Source organism: Diadema antillarum, unplaced genomic scaffold (genome assembly GCF_040938485.1).
Source record: "Diadema antillarum isolate AM-2024a unplaced genomic scaffold, OU_Dant_1.0 seq00001711_RagTag, whole genome shotgun sequence".
Classification (NCBI taxonomy): domain Eukaryota; kingdom Metazoa; phylum Echinodermata; class Echinoidea; order Diadematoida; family Diadematidae; genus Diadema; species Diadema antillarum.
In genome coordinates this window covers 63,273-87,477 of record NW_027272400.1, presented here as the reverse complement: position 1 = coordinate 87,477, position 24,205 = coordinate 63,273, and the positions used below count along the sequence as shown (strand labels likewise).

The following is a 24,205-nucleotide window of genomic DNA, read 5'->3' as shown; positions in this document are numbered from 1 at the left end:
GCTTATAAACTTACAACAAAGTCACGCATCTGAATTCATAATATATACCCTACCTTTCACCTTGATTTCAACTCTCATGTTGTTCCTATCTATTAGTCAAATATCAAGATACAGTCCATTATAGTATGACATAAAATGTGTCGCAAAATGGCAGTGATTCTGTGACTCCTAACCCTCCTAAGCACTAGCCATCCCCTAGTCCTATCAGTGCATTGCTATTAAATTGTCATAAAAATCATTCAAGCTATGAATAGAGCATGATGATTACAATTAACATCAGAAACTAGACTGTTGACCATGATATTTGACCTTGGTTTCAATTTGACTGTTAAAATCATATCTAGATTTGCCTAATACTCCGCAACACTAAAAATGTGAAGTGTAGATGAAATTGGAGCAATGTATGTGAAGGTTTGAATCAACCGAGAGAAGGAAATATGCAGACAGATAGAGGTACAGACAAAAAACAACAACAACCTACTCCTTCATTCCAAAAAGTGCCTTAGTTTTATCAACTGCACTTCTGCATGAACTTACTTTGAATTGTGAACTCCAAACTGAGTTTATATGCAAAGGGAAAGAGCCAGTTCTTGACGGACAATAGCTTTTCATAGCATATTTCGCAGCTTTATGTATCTATACAAGTCTATAAATTATTATAAAGGTAACAGATCTACCTTTAGTATGTATAAAGGCTTTAAATGTGGATTTTATCTCTTTAAATTCTAAATCATAACTCAAAAGCTACATGAAAATGTACAAAATTTGTTCCACACAGAGCAGAATACACTACATTCCTGGCAACGCTCTATATGAAAGAGTACCAGACAGGATCAAGCATAATGTGAATAAAATGACTGCATGGCTGAATTCCCAAAAGCTAGGAGTTCAGTGGGCCATGGATGCTACTATTTTAATAGGGACAATGACTTTTCACTGATGCGTGGCAACACTGCAAACGCTAATGGCAAAAACACATTTCTGCCTGTAATATTTGCAAATACGCATAAAAATCATCTTCCTTTCTGTTTTTTTTTTATACTTCCCCTCCTTCGTGCAAGCAGAATTTTGTTTTGCTTGTCTGATGACTTATCCAGATTTGTACCAGTCAAGATTTACCACACCATTACTGCCCTGTAAGTAAAGCTATACACAGCCACATGAACTTCACCTCCCGAGGACGAGCTGATTTTGCTACAACATGTATTTCCCATAGACACCTGCTTGAGTATACTTGGGATTAGCCATCCATGGGTTACACATTATTGATGCTCACAAGCTATGTCTATGGCATTGATACTATTCCTGCACAGTACATTTACTACCTGCTATAAAACTAAGTTTCAGGAGAAAGTAGATGAGCAGTTCCCCAGTAATAAGTAGTCATGATCCAAACTTCTTTCATTTTAATTCAACATGAAGCAATTTTTTTTAATAGTTTATGTCAAGTCTGCATATAATTTCAGTAAGAAGGAAAATTGATAGCATGAATCTACGGCAACTACAGTGACCCTCAAAACTTGCACAAAATGTTTTGCTTTCTATCTATGTATAATACTTATGTATACAGTACGCATGACTTGAATGTTTAATTGCAACTTGAGCTGAATGTCGCAGACAGGGCAATATGTTGTCATCTTGAAAGCACAGCTTGCATGGCTTCATGACTTGAGTTAAATGTCACAGCTGGAGCAACATGCATCATTAGGAATTCAGTCCGTCAAAGGCCGTGTTCATCAAGTTTCTCATGTTAGAAATGTGTTTGATTACCCACTATAAAAACATGTTTGCAATTTATGCATTTCAGATTGCATTTCTTGCAGTTGTTGGGTTATCAACCCTATTGTGAGTTGATTGGAAGGCCTTGTCACTACGCAGTTCCATATATACCTTACAAGAAGCAGAGATGTGTACTGTAAAAGTGAAAATTTCGCAGTGTGGAAATTTTTGCACATTTCGCGCAACCTGAAACAAGCGCAAAAATAAAAACATACAAGTATTTTTGCATGTCATATATGTCCAAAAGATATATGTCATGATTTACATCAATTATCAACTATGGTACTCAAAACTCCCTGAAAGCTGTTTGGAAACCTTAATTCTGTGACAGAAGTGAGTTAATAAGACAAATGTGAGTGAAACAATGCCTTACAAGGGTCTGCGTCATCACTTTGTCTTACCAGCCAGTCTGCTTATCTGCACATCACAGTCAATCCTTATATTTAACCACTGTCTGGGAGCACAGTATAATTGTTAGCCTTCAGATGCGTTCCTCATGATAACTGATGAAGGCTATCATTTTGTTCTTGTTATGCATCAACATAGATCCCATTTCTTGTGCAAACATTCAAACAGTGAGTTCAGCTTTAGACAAGGTGTTCTCATCAGGAATTGTCATCTCGATGAGGCAACAATTTGGGCAAACTGTTGAAATTTAAACCTTGCTTGGGATTATCACTTCTTTATTTGTCTATTAAAGTGACCGACCTTTAAGAATATATACACATCTACTCAAAATAATCCAAGTTAATCTCTCAAAACCAACAACATTATTTCATTGAGTCCGGGTTATGGTGGTCACTTAATGTGAATTCATCATGCTTTACTTTTATCTGATAATGATGCTCTGTACAAAAATGAATCTGAATATATAAATTCCTCAGAAAGCATTGCACAGTATGTACATGCAAAGTAAGGTATTACTATTAAAATGGCAGCAAAACCTCTCCATTTCCACTTGATCTCCTCCTTTAAAATCTTGTCCGAGTCCTTTGCATTCTTTCTCGGGGTAAACTTACACGGGGCCATCCATCTCTTCTGAGCCTGCATAAGCAGCTTGCCAATCAATACAAAGGGTGGAAGAGGAGGGGAGGACACTGTTGTTGGACACCCTACTCATTATCATGCCCTCACACCCAGCCCTCTAGGCCACAGCGTCCCTTGAAATGCCATAGAATCTTCCCCTCCTCTTCCACACTGCTACTTAAACCATATTAGGCCTCGCCATTAAAATCCCATTATAAGAAAATTATCTTGGCGAGTCATGAACATATAAAGGCCGATTTTGTTTTGGCAGTCATCCACAAACATCCTTCCCCCACCAAGAAGCACTAGTTTATATATCAGAATAAACCATATACAACATAGAGTTTGTATCATCCTTAAAATGGCTACAAGCTCCTATGTTTGTAGAAATTGAAATGTCCATGCACTTGTGCGGAGTTGGACTGTCTGTTCTCGCATTTTCCGGTTGCCATCACATTCTCACAACCTCAGCATTTTCTAAGAGCCAACAGACGCACAATATATAATGTTCTCTTGTACGCTTATTAATGCACACCTTTCAAGAATCAAAAACAGGTCTAAAGTCTGAAACAATCATGCGTTGTGATCTCCCCCAAAAAAGAGTTCCCTTTAAGAGTGCGTAACATTTTTTTCGCACACTTTTTTGCCCCTCAAATGCACACTATGGGTTCAAATGGATAGCAACCCTTGCATACAGATGAATTTGTGACCCACTCCAAGATTAACACTCATCTTTTTCTTGCCTCTGGGCTGGTATCATTTGCATTATGTATGTACATATATCGACAGTCACAACTGGCACAACATCATGCACAGGGTCTAGCAGAGAGAACAAATAACACTAGCGTCATTTTTCACTGAGCTCTACACTACGTAAAGCACCCCCCCCCCCCTAAAAAAAAAAGACCCTGATGACTGCTGTAGAACACACACTTAAATTGCACCGCAGGCAAGGCAAATATGAAATATTAATTGGCTTTCGCAGCTCCCTAACACAAAATGTTAGAAGTACCCCAAGGCAGACACCAGCATCAGATATTTGAAGATCTATCAGCAGTGTTGACTGAGTGTAAACATTGCTTGCAAAGTTGTAAAATATGCCAACATGATTTATGCGTCTTTCACAGGTACACCCGTAAAAGTCAACGATGAATTTGTTGTCTGTAATCTTGGCTTTTCAGATTTCTTTTTCTGCCAAAGTTCTCAGCAATTCAGTTTGAATTTATCCCGGAAGATATGACACAAAGGCCTGATCACCGTATAAAAGCCTGTGCAATTACTATCACTGTTTTGTATTTCCCTGCCAATCACACATATCATGTATACTATTCCAAATACTGATTTTTTTTTCTCTCTCTCTTTCTCATCTAACTATCTCCATCTGTCACAAGTTTTAACTTTTGCTTGCCTGATACAAGTTTATTTGCCAAATAAAAACGCAAATGTGGATCTGTAGATCTCAATTTTTTCTATGATAAGCCACTTGCGATTATTTGTTCCTTTTGTGCCGTGCTCATTTTGCTGATTCATTCACATTCCCCCACTTGTGCCCTGTACAGACGTTAGATACCGAGCTTTACTTTTAATACCCAGGTATATATGTAACAAGTTCAAAATGATGGAACAAGTTTTATGCAGGTAAAAAACACCCCACCCCCCTTCAGAGTTCCCCTTCAGAGCAAGAAAGCATAATAAAAAATAACAAAAAAAAACTTACTTGGATGATTCTTTTTACATTATTTTCATGATGCTTGGCAGTGCTTTCATACTAAAATGATCATCAATTTCTGTTTTAATTCCACATGGAGAAAAAGTGCATTCTAGTTTCATTTTTGTTTCTACTATGCAAATTTCATGAATCTAATCAGTATCATCATGTCTTTCTATAACATGAGATGAACAGTAAAATTCAGAGTGGCCAATTTCAAAGAGCAAAAGCTGATAATATCTACAGTGAAAGTTCCCTGGGACTTGATACAAAGGTTGGAGCAAACACTGTTTCAAGCTTGCAATGCTATAAACAGATAGTTACGATCGACCTTTAACCTTTCATTTGGCTTTTGCCTCTCCAAATCAGAGCAAGGCTGTCACTTTCCAAATGCCAGTCACATACCCCACCCATCAATTGCTTACAACATTCTATAACAATTTTCCCATAGCATCGTATTGGGAAGTGATTCAATTCTGCTGTATTGCTGTATTCTGTTGCACTTTATTCAGCTTATATGCTTCGAAATACTGCTATATTCTGTCTACCCCCCCCTCCAAAAAAAAAAAGAAAAAGAAAAAAAAAATGTCATTAAAACACAGTATTTGGAAGTGATTCAAATTCTGTTTTATTTTGACCAGTGTGAAAGGCTTAGGCACTTAGTGTTCAAGCACCCTTTTTAAAGGCATGTTCTGCTATCGAATGTACATTGTATATGTTCCACTCATCGCACAGATGCCACTTGCCTAGTGTCTTTTTGAACATTTATAGAATCCAAAAACAAAGAAAGGAAGTCCGCATTAAGCTTGGGCAGAGAAATGGTATGTCACAATGTTCCTAGAGTCTGAGGAATAAGCATGCCTGCTTACAAGGGGCGATCCACATACAGTTGCAATGCAGGCCAGACAAGACTTCTGTCACCTTGGCTACACATCTGTGTGAGATGTGAATAAACTAAACATTCTCAGCCAGGTGTCTCTTGTGTGTGTGCATGAGTACTAGTATTGTGTGTGGGTGGGTGTGTGTTGTATGCAGGAGCTGCACCCTGGCCTAGTCTGCACTTTCAGACCTTGCACACACACACACTTGGCTGAGCTGATCATGATGCAGGCATCATGCAAGAGGTCTTGCAGAGATGCTGACACCATGTCATCATTTCATACCCCATTATCATGCAGACATGCAAGAGATGCTACAACACTTCATTAGCCCTTTTGATAAACTAATTCCATATTAAAAGACTGAGCTGGTGAAGTTGAATGCACACATAGTGAGTCACAACAATCTAGTCAGTCTGGAATTTGCAGACCACACAACGACACGAGCCCCCCTTCTCAAATTGAAGGGGTACCCGAGCGTCATTATGACATTTGCTTGCGGCAGAACGTGGAGTTCAGCCGAGCGGGATCGCTGTGTATCGAAGATGAAAGCATGTGGAGGGCATAGGAATAGAGAACATGGGAACAGCAAATCTGGTTATTTTTATTCAACCATCTCCGACAGTGCTGGCATTTTCAGAAGTTGCATGATTTCTTTTCTGGATTCTCAGTATGTGAGCCAAATCTCAACTGAGCCACTATCAAATCAAAGTAGCAAGCCCCTACTGAACCTCTAAGTCTAAATCAATTCTCTTCCATATCCTGTTATGGGTCCACCTGTATGCCTTCCAAAGGAATTAAATTCCTGTACACTATCATTCTAGAAGAGCCCCATAGCCTCAAGAAAACTACTACAGAACATTACGCAGTGCACACAATCAATTGTCATAAGAATGTTTCATAGCAAAGTAGCTGTAGCGTAATGCAGCGTTAAGGGTGAAATGTAAAAGCACTACCGGTACTGCAGGCCCTATGTACATGTATCATGGTATTACACTAAAAGTCTCGAGTTTAAATTGGGCAGGTGTCCACAGAAAATGTGCAGTACAGCAAAATCAGAGCTCTCCTAATTGGTTATTTCTGTTTGTGTGTTTGCTTCTGTACGGACACACACTGTAGAGGTTGTGTGTCTGTTTGATTTTGGGTTTTTTTTTTTTTTTTTTTGGTTTTTTTTTTTTTCTCCCTTTGGCAGGTCCATGGCATCCAACTTACATGGCTTACAACTTTTCACCTTGAACACTGACCTCAGATAGCAACCATCATTTGGCATGCTTGTCACAGATTAACTAATGCATGGAAATTTATGGCTACGCTTCCCTGAAAGCCTTGTAACAAGCCATGATAATTCATTTGTTCATCTGAAAAACTAGATGCAATACCTTGAATTGTATTTGCATGACTTTACTGTGGCTTTGCTGTTGAGCAAGCTTCTGGGAAGTGCAGGTAAAACTTTCTCTTTGTTAAAACAATCCATCATTAGTAAAAGTGTGCACAGAATTAGACTATATACATGAGTAAATTTAAATCTTGAATCTAACACTCGACAATCCCCCTTATCACTTAGAAACAGACTGCATGCAGCTTTCTACATGGTTTGCAGCACAGCCGCATGAATGTAAATGACATTCAGTCTTAACTAAACACACCTCTGCACTCTCACAAGAGAAATAAGAGTCTTTCTCCCACTTTGCACCTTTCCTGTACTTTGTCCGATCTACATCCAGTAAATGATACATTCTTTGCACGCCATCAGCCCACCGGAACAGAAACTAATAACCATTCATAATTACATATTAGGTATTTAAATGTTTGTACCAGATATGATTGTATTGCAATAACCTTCTTTTTTCTACTTTAGCCAATGTATTTAATATGTTGGTAGAACAAATGTGCATTATATATCACAGCCAGCAAGTTTGGGGAAGGATGGACAGAGAGCCATTAGACAGCTTAGCAAGGAAAATACAGCAATTAAAAACACAGGCACGTAAAGGGTAAATGTGTATTTTATCAATAGCACAAATTTTGTACAATATAAAGAAGTAAAAACAATAAAGAAAAGTGTGTCTTATTTCATCTTTGATATGCTTCTTTTATATCATATGCTGAGGTAGATGAATTTGAGTGAAAATGAAATAACAAACAAAAAAACAGAGCTCTCGACTCTGACACTATCTGCCCTTTCGTCGACCCCGCACTATGTCCTCTCTTTCACCTCCCTCTAAATCCAGGATAGTCCTGAACTTGTGATCCACCTTCGCTGATTACATTTTCAGGGAATCTCAGTTTTGCCTTTTTTTTTTTACGTTCACACAATTTCCTCTGGTACTGCCACGTACACTGTAGCGGCTTAAATTCGCTTTATCAAACCGGTGAGGACAAGTCCCATGTATACTCAGCCAAGTGTTTATGGGAGATGCGTGTTGTAGCAAAATCAGCCCATCCTCAACGGGTTAATAGTACCACAAGTGCAATAAGCACAGAAAAGCATCACTGTGGAGTTACATATATTTTCTAGCATTTACAACGCACATTTATGTACTTTAAGACATTTCATTATTGCATAATGGAATGTGTGTGTGTATCATATGCATTACTGTGAAACATGATCTTTGTGGCAAGAAATTTTTGTGAATTGGAACGTACGACCTTTTTTGCTGCATGAAATTTTCGGGAATTTCCACTGGCATTTTATACACAAAGTGCAGACAAGAACTTTTGTACGCATCTTAAGTTCATGAATCTTGGCTCTTGTGAAATTAGTAAAATCAAAATGCTCCAAAACATTTCTCGTTTAACAGTATATAGATAATGCCTTTCATCCTTCTTGCCAGCTGAAATAAACTGCAGCTACAGAATGTATGTACACAAAATGGGGGAAGTATGTAACTCCAGATCTTTCAAACAGTGTTTTATGAGACTTGTGACTAACCATCAGTTGTGATGCATTTGTGAAAAGCACGAACTTGTGCCAAAATCTGCCTGAAATCCTGCCAGCACATTGCGGTGATGTGCTGTATGTTGGCTGCATCTTGTGAGTAAAGTCAGTCCCTTTTTGTATGTGTGTGTGTGTGTATGTGTGTATGTATGTTTACTAGAGCAGGGGCTGATCCAGGAATTCTGTAAAGCGGGGGGGGGGGGGGGGGGGGGGGGGGGGGCGAGGGGGGCGCAACTAATATTTCTGGTGCCACTTCCGGGTTTGATTTCATTTTTTCTTTTTATTTCTTTTGTTTTTAACGAAAAAGAAGGAGGGCGTGCGCCGGTTGCGCCCCCCTCTGGATCCGCCACTGCAAAGGAATCATCACCTCTGCACTGACACTACTCACAGCCAGCAGGGAAGGCCAAAGCATGTGATTACATTGTCACTCACATAGCATTAACAAGGGAAGGAAATAATTATTTCTGCATAACCGTGTACAGACCATTTGGCTCAGAAAAAACACAATATAAAGTCACCTCCCTCTCTTTCTAGAGTTGAAATATAACACATCACATCCTTGAACACATCCAATATTTTTAAAGTTGTGATGATTATGCAATGATAATATTCACAGAGGAAGGAAGATACATATTATTGACAGTGCTCCCAACTCCCCCCCCCCCTCACAAAATAGCCTTCACAATGTATTTTGTTTTTGTATTTCTTCTTCTTCTTCTTCTTCTTCAAACCAAAGGGAAAGTCAATAGTGTCTGGATGCCATAATCTAACTGCTCCTATTTTGTCCCAGTTTCACAAAATTTTCGCTTTATCTCTAGCTTTCCTTGTTATCAAAATCCGCTTGAAAATGGAGCAATATTGCCCTGTGAGAGCTGTGGCTCAATGGAGCTGGGACAAACCCCATCTATTCTGATTTGGAAGATCACCTGAAAATCCCCCCTAATCATCCTCATATTTGCCATCTAGGTCATACTTTTATGACAAGAGCTCCCCCCACCCATTTATCCCTGCAGATATCTCATCCAAGCAATCCCACTTTAACAAAAAAGAAAAAAGAGCCGTTGGATCAAATCTAGAGCGACATGCAGTCAAAAAGAAAGCAAGCTGCTTGTAATGTTTTAGTCGTAATGAAAATGGACAAAAATTCAACAATAAGTGACATTTTGTGTGCAAATGGAGCAAGCTGAGCACTATGCCATTTTGTTTTCTGGAATTCATGAGGCCAAGGCAGCAACTAGGGGAGTTTAAATATCAAATTTCAGTTCAGAGCACAAACCTGCTACACTAAAGGGTGATGAAATGGTCACATCATGCTCGTAAGATTGCCATTTGTGTAATAAGATTAGCTGGTAAAGACTATCTTTTCTTTGAGTTTCACTGCTTTTGCTCTCATTTGAAGATTCTTTCATACCGAATTCTCCAATTGCAATCAATTTTCTTGTTAAATGGTGCTGATACAAAGAAGTGAACATAGTAGCATGTAAAGCATTACACACAGCACAAGCTAAATTAGCTGCCGATGTACTTTTAAGTCATAATGGGAATCATGTTCCAAGACCATTATCAATCTGTTAATATTTAATAGAAAATATTCATTTCAATTCAATTCATTTTTAATCACTCAGTACTAACATTACTGGAAATTCAATGAAGGATATTTACTATGTAAATGACAGTGCTTAAAAAAAAAAGTCAAGAACACAAAATAGTAATAACTGAACATACACACAAGTCAAATTGGAAGAAACAATCGTATAAGAACATGGCATAAAACCAACTCAATTGGCATGATGTTAAAGCCCTATTTAAGGGGGGGGGGGGGAGAGAAAGGCCAAGAAAGAATCTGAATTTGACATAAAATGAAGTCAATCCAAGCTTCTCCATTTGTCATCACATAATTTTTTTTTAAGTTTTTATGAGCAATAAGAAACCTAATTGTTGACTTCCCAGCACCTCCCAATAGTGAACTGAGAATGAACTCATGTTTGTGGCCAGATTACAATAAAAAAGCCTCTTCCGACATTCACATGCACCTTCTACCTGGAACTCCCTTGCCAACAGCTGATGCTAATTGGATTATAGTTCATTAAATAATCCACGGTTGACACATGAGCAAGGAGGAGAGCTCCCGTACAGGGGACACGACAAGGACACGACCCGTCTATCACTGTCTCATGGATTACTCCCGAGATCGGGTCTTCTTCTCACCTCCGTGATGCGCCACGGGGGTGAAGCCGCAAACAGACGTCAGAATGTTGACTGATGCCGGGATTAACCCCCGACGACCTTACGGATTCAACGACACATGACATAAATCCATGTCAAACGGCGCCAACACAATAGAATGATCTGCCATCACATGAAACATGATCTCTCCGCACATGACAATACAGCAAATTGAATTAAGCCAGATAGTAGTACCCTCCCGTATGCCCCTGCTAACATTCACACCTTTGAGGAAATTGCCCCTCTTGACAAAGTAAACATGGTTGGCATCATCGATCATTTATCATGATGAATTGTCATAAGGGGGGTATTGCAAAATCCTGCAACACAAATCCTTGTCAGAAATGTCACCTCTGCAGTGCATGAATCCCTCTATTTCTGACTGGTACCAGTCTGTGGTATGTCTTGTGATATACCATCACTGCTTATCTGGCTCTGCTATTTGGTGGTATATTGACTCATGTTCACCTAGGTTCTAGGTTCAAGCATCTGCTTGTCCTGCAAAAATATCTGCATGGGCAAGCCATTTCAATCCATTCACTGTCATCCCTTACCTCTTGGCAAGCAAGACTCAAGTGAATTATCACTTTGCCTGGGCAGATATAAATTTGACACAAGTACAAATATGCGTAGTTTTTTCTTATTTTGATAGTGCACGCCAAACTACAGGATGGTGGTCTCACAACAATCTACAGAATATAGCTACTAAAATTGTACATTATACTAAGTTTGACAAATCATATACCTGATCTTCTTTTCTTTTAAGAAGTGCTATCATTATTTTATTTCAGCATCATAAATATTAAATGTCTGTTCCTTTTACCTACATCGCCACTGACTTAAGTTTCAGCAATCATTGTTAGTGCACAATCTGACTTACTGTTAATATGAATGGATGATGTGCACCATAGGATACGGGCCATGGCGAGGAGCGTAAATCGCAGAGCGCATCATTATTTATTACGCTCACTTTGTCTCATCTTCTTTTTTGAGAGGAGAGGGATATGGAGAAAATAGAGGGATAAAGGGACAGCTGTGATTTTTAATAGGTGATCAACAATAAATGTCACTTTCTTACACTACACGAAAATTGGCAGCCACGGAAAGGGAGGACAGTCTATCCAGGGCATTATAGTGGTGATTTTCCTAGCTTTCATACGTACCGCAAGTGCTAAATCTGAAGCACAATTGTATTACAATGTAATGACGTATCACTAGAATTGTGTTTAAAATTTAAAGAATTCTTGCTGTGTGAATGCAAAGTGGAATCACAGAGGGTGATCTGAATTGTATTTTATTCCAATTGTGTTTCACATGACCATCCAGAGGCGTTTTCCAGTCATGTTTCAGCAGAATTAAACGGTGAAACGACCGTGTGAAAATAATTGAACTCTAATCATGTTTGGGGGGGGGGGGGCCGAGATTATGGCAGAAAGACGACTCATGAGTGATTCACGGGAACATGGAAAGAAGCCAAACCTCCCCTCCTCACTCTGAAATTCAAAAGTCTAAATGCGGAATCTGTGAAGCCTTTCTTGGTCGTGCATATGAACAATGATTTGAATCGTAATTGCAAGCGTGTCTTTATAATTCAACATTCAAATCAAGCACTCTTGATACATGTAACAGCATGGCTAGTCAACAAAGATCAGTTTTGAACTACCTGGTCTTTGATGTTCCATAAACATTACTTTATCCCACACCTGAACCATATTAAAGTGCAAGCTGAAGATGACAGTGTTATCATAGAAAGAATTACAGCTCCATTCTAAGTTTCACAAGAGATGTTTATGTAACAGAAAAAATACAAATACATTGTAAAAGATAACTCTTGCTTGGCACAGCTACTGGGGTGCAGTAGTACATGAATGTATGTTCCCGTCTTCAGTAGATCAAGTAGGCAACATCACCTCCTTGAGAAGACCAATGGAAGGGTTTACACAAGGCAAGGGGGATATGACAAACAGTATGTCTACTGCAGCACCAATAAGGTGCAGTCACAGCTGGCAAACAGTGCAAGATTTGTGGCGGGAATGAAAACATCATCTTCAGCACACAGGCTAGGATGTGGGAGTGACAAGAGAATGACAGACAAAGAAATACATGTGACTTTATCCCCTGATTACATTCATATCACTAAAAAACAACCCAAAAACAAAACAAACAGGTTTGATAAACACTAGCTTTTTGCATGGCTGTAGACACATTACAATGGCTTTTGATATTAACTGCACTAAAAGAAGTACTTTTTTTGCAAGCAATGTACGAAAAAGGCTTAAAGAAACAGAACATAATACGCATGGCACGGATAGAAGTCAATATTTTGAAACCTCTTACAATGTACATATATATTTGTTCAACTATTGTCTAACTTTATCACAAGGATGAATGTGATTGATAAACAGATAATTATACCGTGGAAGTTGACATTCCTGTAACTACAATGGACCATATCTAGAAGAATCATTAACTCACGATAAAATTGCAATTACCTCAAGAACCTTGGTACAAGTTACAAGGTATAAGCCACTATCAACAGTATATGTACAATGTATCATGACAGAGGCAGGTATACCTCTGTAGTTCCAATACAGCCTCATGAGAAGTCAGATCTCTACATCTCTTCCTCAATGTCTCTTTAAATACACTTTATAAGAGTTCAAATATTTTGATGATGACTTGCAGTATATTTGCGCATTATATCTTACTTTCTCACCCACTTTTCCCCCCACGGTAATTCCCCAGAGTAGAAATGTTTTATTCAAAAGCCCCATTAATTCATCACATTAATTCAAACACAATGGGGGAGCTGGAATAGTCATTATTTCGTAGAATCCACAGCTCATCACTGAGAGGGATGCTTTTACTGAGCTGAATGCCAGATAGACGTCATTGCAGAGAAATTTACTTTGAGGTACATTGCACTAAAAAACACACACACAAACAAACAAAGTTTTAAAAAACTAAAAACAAATATTATATTTGGTGCCAGAGGGGCAGTAGTATCTGCATGTACGCCCATTTCAATAACTTTTCAATGCACTTTCTACACATTTCAGTCACAGAAAAATTTCAAAATACTGACTGCTGGCTCTTTAGTGGTAACCAAATTTAATTTCATTTGTAGTGACATTATCTTAACTTCTGCACAAAATGGACCCTGTATTACCTGCCTGTATAGTAGCCGACACCCCTTTCATTTTTTAAACAAAAGAAATTAAAAGAACAAAATTGGGGGAGGGGTGCGTGTTTCCCCTTTAATTTTGTAAAGGCTCCCCGTTTAAGGAATTCCAGGATCTGCCCTTGTTGATAGTACGATTACAAAAGACACATTAAAGACCATCAGAAGGGGTTCACTTGATTAGTGACATCATCACAAGAGACGTATCACAATTAGTGTGTCCATTCATGGATACTCTGCTCTACACACAAAGTCAAGCCCCAATAATCTATTCAAGCATTGCACACAGACAATTCATCTTGTCCTAGGCACAGTTGGCTCAAGACAATGCCTCAATGGCACTGGAATGGATTCCATCTTGTTGTCTCTGTCCTCCCTAATTGTATTGTTTGCTTCTCTGAAGGCCACAAATAGACAAGTGATTCAAATGCCCATCTGTTTCGAAGGCTTTGGCCATCATTTTCAATGCATCAATGGATCCCCTGCACACAGAATAGGCGCAGTGTAGCATGATACTACCGCTTTTAGATCCTAATGTAACACACTAACTTTTGAAATGCATTCTTCTACTGAATGGACATTTAAGGGGATAAAGTGATCGGGAATAAAAGATTGTACTGGTATGTTCTAATCCTTCCATTTTATTTGATGAGCAGGCAAGGTCCTTTGTCTGAAAAAGACAGCAATCATCTTACCTCTAAAACATAGACCCAGGATGACAGATTCAACGAGGGTCACTTTTCTAAAACAACACTTCGGACAAAACAGAATGAATTGAAAGTGCTGCCCTTCTAGCAGTAGGGGGGGGGGGGGGAGTAATATCCCTATTCAATGAGGTTGGCTCAATCATGTTTGATTCACATGCAGAACACACGCACCCTGCTCATGGATGGGAATGATTCACACAGGCGAAGATCTCCGTTGCAGGGCTGCATCATACCAAAAAGGGCATTTGTGCCAAAAAGAAGGGGGGAAAAAAAACACCCACAAATTGTAGAAGGTGGTGGGGTCTGTTTAAGAGTGACTCAACCAAAAAGAGGGTTAAAGCAATGGACATTATCCACATCTTGATCATGCTGTCTCATTTTCTTTAGGCCTATAATAAACATGAAAATATATTGCAATGCGTAGAAATGTAGAAACATTTCAGTTCACCCTTAGAATTAACTATCACTATCAAACCTTGTTTGCCGTTCAACAGTTGAAAAGGTTAGAGCAACGTCGATCTGGCGCTGCTCAGTGGCTGCCGGGCCCACGATCAATTGGGCAAAATGAATTTCCATTCTTGGACAATAAAATTTGGAGTTTATATCCAAAACAATTATCATTATTATTATTATTAAAATAGGCTACACAAAACCATGAATGTTTTAAAAATTCATCAATCCCTAAATCTCAAAACTTTTAGTTTGACCTAGCCTGTAACAAGTCAAATTAACCATAGATGTATTGTCAGCCGTTCATAGTATAAAGTTGATAATTTCATTAGAGTGTGCTGTGCCATGGATGAAAAGGCCCCATCAGAAATATGTTAGTGGGGTGTATTGCCACAGGTCTAAATCTAACATTCATGCCACCTGCTCAGACAAGCGTGATGATTTTACAGCCCTTTAGCCAGTTACAGTATATCCAAAGAGAGAAGAGCAGCACAGGTGGTGTTACACTTTTCTGGTCTTTTTTTTTTTATTATCATTGATCCATCACACTTTCAATCTCCATGACTAAATTGATTATTTCAATGTCACCACAGCTGTCAATGAGCCTTTCAGATATGAAAAAAGGGGGGAAAACATAATTGTAACAGCATTTCAGGCTAATTGGGTAATAAGTGTATTACAAGTTTGGAAGCAAACTAAATCTTGATTATTGTACCCTAAACATGGTTCTGAGCTCATGTTTACAGTCAGTGCTTGTCTCGAGGTGATTTCCAAGCAAGCTTTGCTCCTCTCTGAATGCATATTTTGCAGTCTAAAGAGTGTGACAACTAGAATATGATTGCGGAATATTCCTGGGTAGTTTAATGGTACAAGTGGAGTATTAAAAACTGGCTTTTTGTTCAGCATGGACAAGTGCTGTGATATCCATGCATTCTCTTGCATGTCAGCGTATTGAGAGTTGCATGCTTGATAAACAGACCATGGAGTTTGTGACGCACCAGCTGTGATAAATGTCACTTTCAGTCACCATCCTGTAAGGAGGCAATTTAATGTCGGGTGTCCCTTAATCTAAAACTCTTGTAAAACATGTCAAAAAACATAATTATGACCCAAGTTCTTTGAGTCGCAGAAGACTAGTAAAAGTCTCATAGAATTTCACTTTCCACAGTCAAACAAAACTCTACAACTTGTTCACTGCTAACCTCTCTGCTTGCTCAAGTGTACCTCAGGGAAGGGTTCTACCACAGATCATGGATCTCATGACAAAATCAGATCTTCTTCTAACAGGTTAGCAGTTAAGTGGAAACCATAACAGACAGCTATGACATCAGTGGTTCTTAGACGAGGTTCCACCAACTGGCAGCAGCTGTTTGACTCATAGCAATATATGAGGTCATTGCTCTCTGGGCAATCTGGATACAGCATTTAGCCAGGTGGAGTCAGGAAGCAATTCAGCATTCCTTCTCAATCAGAAATCAACTTCACAACCCATTCACTCTCTCCCAGGGGGGGGGGGGGGGGGGGAGCTTTCCCAATTGGCATATATTTATTGAGCTGGAGCAGAAGTGATGACGGACAAGGAGAAATTATGGAGAGGGGGATAGAGGGTCTTGTACTTTGATAGCAAAAATGTTGAAGGGAAAATTTCAGAATCTTGTTAATAGCTTTCTATGGTAGAGGGAAGGGTCGACACTGTTTTATTCATTTATATTAATATACTGCATCGTAATGTAACAGTACTTTACAAGGAATGTTATAAATGCAGGCTGAATTAAAAGTTTTGGACTCTTGGATTATTTTGGTGATGTGGTACCTAATATCATAATGACATTGTCGCATAATGATGGTGATGATGATAATGAAAAATAATCCAAGTTAGATTTTAAAAAAAGAAAGAATAACTCTCCTCTCCACTAGCTACACAGCATTAGCATTGACTCACTTTCTCCAAACTTTCTACAAATAACATTCTCAAAGGTGGAGAAAACTTTCATCAGTTGGGGAGATCATACAATAGGAGATTCAGGCTTCTACCTAACATTAGTAATTTGCTCGCTAGCTTTCATCCACTCCTGTGGACTTCTTCAATTTCTCCAGCACTGCCTGCTTGTTTCTTGATCATTGGACTGAAGATTAGTGATTTAAGCTGTATCTGGAATCCCTATTGAGTGTGGGCTTGGTTCTTTTTACCCAGATGGACTCTTTGACTTTTCTAGGCTAAAAATTCCTAAAGGCTAGTATAGTAGCATCATTTCATCCAATTACACTGTCTCCTGTATTGAGGGCGTGTTCAGCTAATATTGAATGAGATGGGTTGTAAAACCCATGCTGAATGAGATGGCTCGTTAATAGATAATACCTATCCTTTGGTAACTTGGTTCTTTGTCTTTAGGGTGGACCAACCTGCTCTTCAGAGTATTGGAACTCTTGAAGGCAACAGTAATCTCCTTGTCATTGAACGCTCATTTCAGACAAGAGACTATACTGTTGACAAAAGAAAGAACAACTTCGATGATTAGTTCGTGGTTATCCTTCTTGTTCTGTCCTTTGCTCTTTGACTTTACCCATGGTGGGTATCCACATGAAGTGAGCGCTTAATGAATGTGTAGAAATTCACTCTCTAGTGCATCACTGTCTGAATTTACATCTGGGGCTTACAAGTACAAAGAGGTGGCAACTCCAACTTTTGTGTAGAGGGTGTGGTCTGATTAAAAGTTCAAGTAAGAATCAGTGTGTGTAGGTTTCTTGTAAACAGTGACTGCTACTGAAAGGTTATCACTCACATGGGCTTGGGATTCAATAGGGATCTCAGATACAGCTTACCACCCATCTCAAGTCTATGATCAAGAAACAAGCAGGCAGTGCTAGAAAAACGATGCAATCAATTGGCCTAAAGAAGCCCACCTATGTAGTAGGAGTAAATGAAAGCTAGACAATAAATTACTACATTGGTAAAAGCCTGATTCTCCTATTGAATGAACATTTTCAAACATTCCATAGTACTGTACACACTGTAGTCCATTCATGGGCATACAGTAACATATTCAGGTTTAGTTCAAAAATATTGACAAAATGAGAAACACATGAGAGATTTTCCAACACTAGAAAAAAAGTGTAGTGTATTTACATGTTTTACACTACAGGCACCATGAAATGGGTTAGCACAATACCGAATGATATGTCAATGCTACAACTAATATGAAATCAATATTGATTTAAAAAAAACAACAACCTGACAAACAAATGCTCGTACTAACTATCATATTCCTATCCATTCTGATGCTTTGATTTGTTTACCTGTTTATTTGCATTTTGGGGTTGTGTGGGTGGACTGCCTTTTAAAGCAATATTCTGTATGCTTATTTTGGGGGTTTTTTTTCCCCCTTGGGTCTCAATCTAAAACATCATCCAAAAACATCTCCAAGGGGAATTTCATAGAAGTTGTAGAACTTACAGTATAAGGATTATTCCAACTACTATATTCAGTGATGTGGCTCAGCTTTATGGTCCATTAGATTTGATAACACCACACTGGTACCAGCAAAGCTGATACATACTCAAGAATGCATTCCACATTTGGCTTACAAGACTTCCTCCTAAATTTTTAGCAGTTTCAGATGTCAGAGCGGGATAAACTATCCAGGCATTGGCAGTATAACACACTGGTAACGACAGTATTGTGCGTTTCTTACTGTTAAAAGTGCTGGGTATCTGGGGGTACTTTGAAGGTCCATCAGCCTTACAAATGGAAAGTTTCCTCATATACATTATGTATAGGCCTATACTGTATCCCATTGCAAGACTGAATTCTGAGCTCACTGGAACTGCAGTTTCAGTTTCAATTTCTTTCAAATGCTTTCTCATGGTTTTACATGAATTAAAAAAAAAAAAAGAGCACATAGTCACAGCTGCACTTTCCACGCTGCCACACTATTAGTAATACACTGTTCACAAACCTTCTCAGAGACTCCCTATTTCCAGCACAAGTATTGCACTGCATCTGGCAGCGGCACAAAAATGTCAAAGGTTGCAAGAATCCAGCCTATTCATGTTTCCTCTTATTCAGCACTTAAAGGTACTCTGAGACAGAACACATCTTGAGAGAAAGTGCATTATCAATCAGACTTCACTCAAGTTCACTGTATCAATCTTCTGCACAATGATACTCTTTTGCACAGGCTAACTGATGTCTTGGCCATTTCTTTTGCCTCACTTGCCATCAATTGGATGATAAATTTGATTTTAGTGGTTACAATTAAAAACCATGATATTTCAATCTTCATGATCAATATCAAGTACACAGCACAAGTTTGTACAACTGTACTCTACATTTACAAAAGTCTCGATTTCCTTCAAAATACAATGGCAAGTGATCACCTAGCTGGTACCTCTCTCCTACTTTGAATTGTGATGCTCAAACGTTATTGGCCTTGACGAAGTGCACCAAATCAATTACATGACTAACTGTAGAGGCACAAACAGCTGATCATGAATTAGATATTCCTGAAGTCTGATCTTGGGGGGGGGGGGGGGGGGGGGGGAGGTAGCATAAATGTGGGGGCACAGCAAGGACATGTTTTCTTGTCATGCTCAGCAGACCTGTATCTAGTGGGTTTTTTATGTTAATAAAACACAAGCTTTCAAATTCCCAGCTGTTTTCTCGAGTGCACAATTTCTTTGTAAAAAGCTGTTTTATATCAAGCCAACACATGCAGCAGCAAATATGTCAATATCTGTGCAAAGTCAAACAAATCATACACTGTAGACTAGGGACACTTTGATCATTTGAATACAACTTGTTTCAAATAATCTCATTGTTCCTACAAGCCAGTCACACAGGAATTCATCCTGATGGTTATCATAGAAGAGAATACTGAAGTATGCTCTGGACAAAACAGGGAAAAATATCAAACTTACAATGTAGGCATTGATCAATATTCTATATTTACTTCAGAATTATGTTAGTGATACTGTACACGGTTCTTGCACAGCCTTGGAAAACATGGTCTAGAGAAAGTGAAATTGAATTGTAAGCAGCTTTTCAACATATTATGAGGATTGCTCACTTCACAATTGCTAACGTCACAATCAGTCCAATGTAAGTAAGTTTCGTTAGGTATAGTAATTGGACACCAGTTGGCTATTACACGATAAATGTACTGATAGTCTCATTCTCATTTTACTTGTTGCTAAAAAAACCAAATAAAATAAACCAAACAAAAAAACGTTGGAACAACTGAATCAAATTCCCTCACCAAGATATTTTTAGTGTATTGAGTTGTGTTGGAAAATGTCTCATCTTCCCTTGTATCTGCCAAGACTGGCATTCCACAAGACACTGTTTTAGGACCCTTATTGTTGAATTTCTACATAACAGCCTGTTAGTGTTACATTATCTGGTATCAGCTCTGAAGTACAACTGTTGGCAGTATTCCAGTAGATTGTACATTTTATCGCAAGATCTGACGGAGACAAAGTGATGTCAACACCCTGTAAAATTTCTAATGAGGTGTTCCATTGGCAAATTACATTTAATTAAAAAAAAAAACTGTACAAAGTTGGACTTCCCGTGCCAAAATTCTAACATGGCGCATAAAAGTAATGCTTTCTACATGTAGCCAGCAGTCAAATTTTGGACGGCATTATGGTCGAAGTATGGGTGGCTTGATTTACATATCAAATGTCATGCACATCATTTTCATTGCTTTCCACTCTGTTACTAATTAGTGTTAGAATCATATCAACTCAGCATCACCTCATAATCACACAAAACACTCTGTGACTCACATCACTTTCTAACTATAACCAGTCTATGTTAAAACTGTAACTCAAGGGGAATCCGAAAGGTTCTTCTTGGGCTAATTTTTTGTGCTGGGGCCTTAAAATCTACTAGAGAATACTGCCGTACATTAACTTTAAACAGACAACCTTTGTGTATCAGATAGATCTAACGTTACACCTGACAAGTTAATTGCATCACGCAGCGCAGGAATCTACAGTGAACGGAGGTGCAACTCTGATAATTCGACTCCTTTCATTTCACGCGAGTCAGTCAAAACAACGAGATTTCGACTAGCTATATAGAGCTCTGCCACTGCACTGGCCAGGCAAATTGCACAAATAAAACGGTAACCGAATGATGTATTACTCGCCGGGCGCCGGTCCTCTACTCTCATCATCTGTCTTAAACTTAGAAACTACAGGATGTCTCATATATTGCATCAAGGTAAAAACGGAGGATGGTGATTGAACACCTGTCCTGAGCAGACATGCTGATGACATGATATGAGGCACGGTTACAATCTAGTGAGTTCGACCTAGTATAATCTACATGAAACACAGCGACCGTGCATCATCATCTCCGCCGCCCGGCGCGGCAGCCTTGTCTGCTCTACTAACCTGTCTCTCCGAAGTATCCCCAGTCACAGCTTGCCATTACTGATGTCTGTGTGTTGCACTCTTCCACGAGATGCGGGCCAAAGAGATGTTCTCTTTAACTTGTTGTTGATCGACGAAGGCCGATAACACTTCGACTCAGAGGTGAGCAGCTAACTGTATCCCTGGTCTGTCAGAAACCATATTTATTTCTTAATTTTGCCTCCAGAATTATCTCTGTCAGTCCAGCCCCCACATTATGTCGTCGCCTGTTTCGTCGGCAAATTTTCACATGCAGCAGACCAATCACAAGCCGCGTAGGCGGAGGCTTGGTTACGCACATGGGATTGCAGGAGAGTCCCGAGTGCAAAAATACATTGACTAGTCTTCATCAAGCTCCTTTCTTTTAAATATTATAGTCAGCTGGTGCCCTGCTTGAGACAATGTTTTATCTCAAGTATTTTAATGCAATTGATGATATAATACAATTGTTGATACAATACCCTATCGCAGTAGGTATAATTTGCGCAATTTACAGAGATCATTGAATAACAGGGGTAAACTCCGTATGGTTCATGTTTTCTTCAAACCCGTCATCAATAGACTATCATTAGGGGCGGTCGGGGCGGTCCATGTTGTGCATTGCTAGCCAGATGGTGTGGTCCTCCTTGTTTGATTTTTAAATCCAGAGGGTGGGCCTACAATTTAAAAAGAAAGAAAAGAAAATACCCTGGAGACACGGTACGAGATCCGAAATAGTTGAGATGATGACATTGGAGGGATCCACCAAATGAGCTAAGAACGATAAAGCATCCACATTTTCAGCAGCATTGTCTTCGGCTGTATCCTCTCTCGTCCAACAATGTTTAGCATACAATCACTTCAGGATAATGATGTAGAAGCATAATGCAATGTATGGTTTATCGATACCATGTACTTCACTGCGCGATGTAAAGAGACCTTGATTGTTGAACATTACAAAATTAATGACATTAGGCCTGCTAAATATTTTCATGACTGCCGCAAGTATGGACAAATCATTGCTCATTGCATGTATTGCTCCCGTCTTCAACTCGATAGACCCTTCACAAGCAATACCATTTCAATACGTTCATCTAGGCCTGCCAATATCCCACATCAACATCGCCTCAGTATCATAACGCAAATATGGATCCTAGTCAAATGATTGGCTGAGAGCTCTGACATGACCAATCGTTTATTTTGCATACCTAGGCTCAGATTTTCGTTACACTGGCTCATACAATAAACCACTCATCTGCGCTTAGCAGCATTATTATACACAAGAGTGTTGTTGTGGGTTTTTTTTCAGTGAATTACTCGTGTAATATGAATGAATCACAATTGTTTATGCTTATGGTTCAGTCAGCTTGAACCTGGCGCTGGCCTGGGAATCTAGCGAGAATGGTTGCTGCAGAATTATAATAACAATTTTGATAAAACAAATAAAGCGCGTTATATTGGTTAGAAGTTGGTCACCTTCTGTAACTTTTGAACAATCCGAGGCACACTCGACTTTGCCTCCTGTGTTTGTGACTCCTTCAAAATTATTTCATCATGGCGGATTGTTATTGCTAACACACCTTTTTTTAATGTGAATTAGGGCCTATTTGGACACTGATTTTCGTTGCCGTCTAGTTTTCTGCATTGAAAATTATGATTATATAATATGTATCAAGAAAGTATTATAATATAAACGAGTGTTGAAAAGAACAATTTAATCGTGCATTGTTACCAATGGTAGCTGTTGGACATTATCATTTGCGTGGAATGACATTGTCACCAGTACGTATTAGACACATCCTTCCATTTGCACTTAACTTTCGCAGTCAATACTAAATCCCAAGTCAACCCAAACCATGTTTATTGATGACAGTTTCCTCCACTTACATACATTAAAATAAAATGCTTACACGTATACGTTTTTACGTGCCTTATCTGTAATGTTATACGGGTAGGTTTAGTTATCCTCGATTTTGTCAAATTAGTGAAATTGTCATTGATCTATTACATACGGATTTTTTTTTTCATTATACAAGTGGTCAAATAATACAATCGGAACTGAACTATTTCAAAATAATTTGAACAGAGTGCTTGATATTCTTGCTGTAAGCCATTGTATGATTTTTCTGGTTCCAGGAAAATACCCCATGAACAATACCAATAGACCCTTGCAGATACCTAGTCGTTACCCTAATTCTGAACCTCACCCAGAAAACCCACATTCTAACCCTAAACCCAACTATAACCCTATAATCTTCACTTAAAGAAGATTTTGAAAGCATATTTATTTAAATCGACATACCAGCTGGAAAGAATATTTCGATTGGTGAGATTTATAGACCACCAAACTGTAATCATACTGCTTTTTTTTTTTTTGATGTACTGAATTCCGTATTGAATTCTGAGTCTTTGCATAATAAACATTGTTTTTTAATGGGGGATTTCAATCTTGATTTACTGCAGTATCACGAAAAGCCCTGTTGCCAGGATTTTGTGGACACTATGTTTTCATATGCTTTTACGCCGTGTATAACTAAACCTACCAGAATATTTGATTCAGCGTATACAATTATTGATAATATATTCACTAATATTCATTATCCAACTGATCAAGGTATAATAGGCTAATAAATTGTCATTGAATTTGACCAAGACAAAATTTATGGTTTTTAGCAATATAATCAATATTTTACCGGGTAAGTTGGTTGTAAACGACGTAGAATTGAAGCAGGTGGAATATATAAAATTCCTTGGTCTTTCTATTGATTGTAGTTGACATGGAAAGTTCATGTTGATTCTTTGCGTAAAATACTATCAAAAAATGTAGGTGTTATGTATAAGTTAAAACAGTATTTTCCTAAACATGTTCTGCATTCATTGTATTCTACTCTATTTTTGCCTTATATAGGTTATGGA

General features: G+C 38.6%; 1 protein-coding gene across 1 annotated transcript in view; it reads right to left on the bottom strand.

The window, feature by feature from the left end:
• Nucleotides 1–21,526, bottom strand: part of LOC139711848 (carbonic anhydrase-like) — a 54,760-nt gene extending 33,234 nt beyond the window's left edge. Inside the window, exon 1 of the mRNA XM_071623700.1 lies at nucleotides 21,293–21,526. Within this exon, the coding sequence (XP_071479801.1) occupies nucleotides 21,293–21,329 (37 nt within the window). The 5' untranslated portion in view covers nucleotides 21,330–21,526. The remainder of the gene's footprint in view (nucleotides 1–21,292) is intronic.
• Between the last annotated feature and the right edge of the window lie 2,679 nt (nucleotides 21,527–24,205).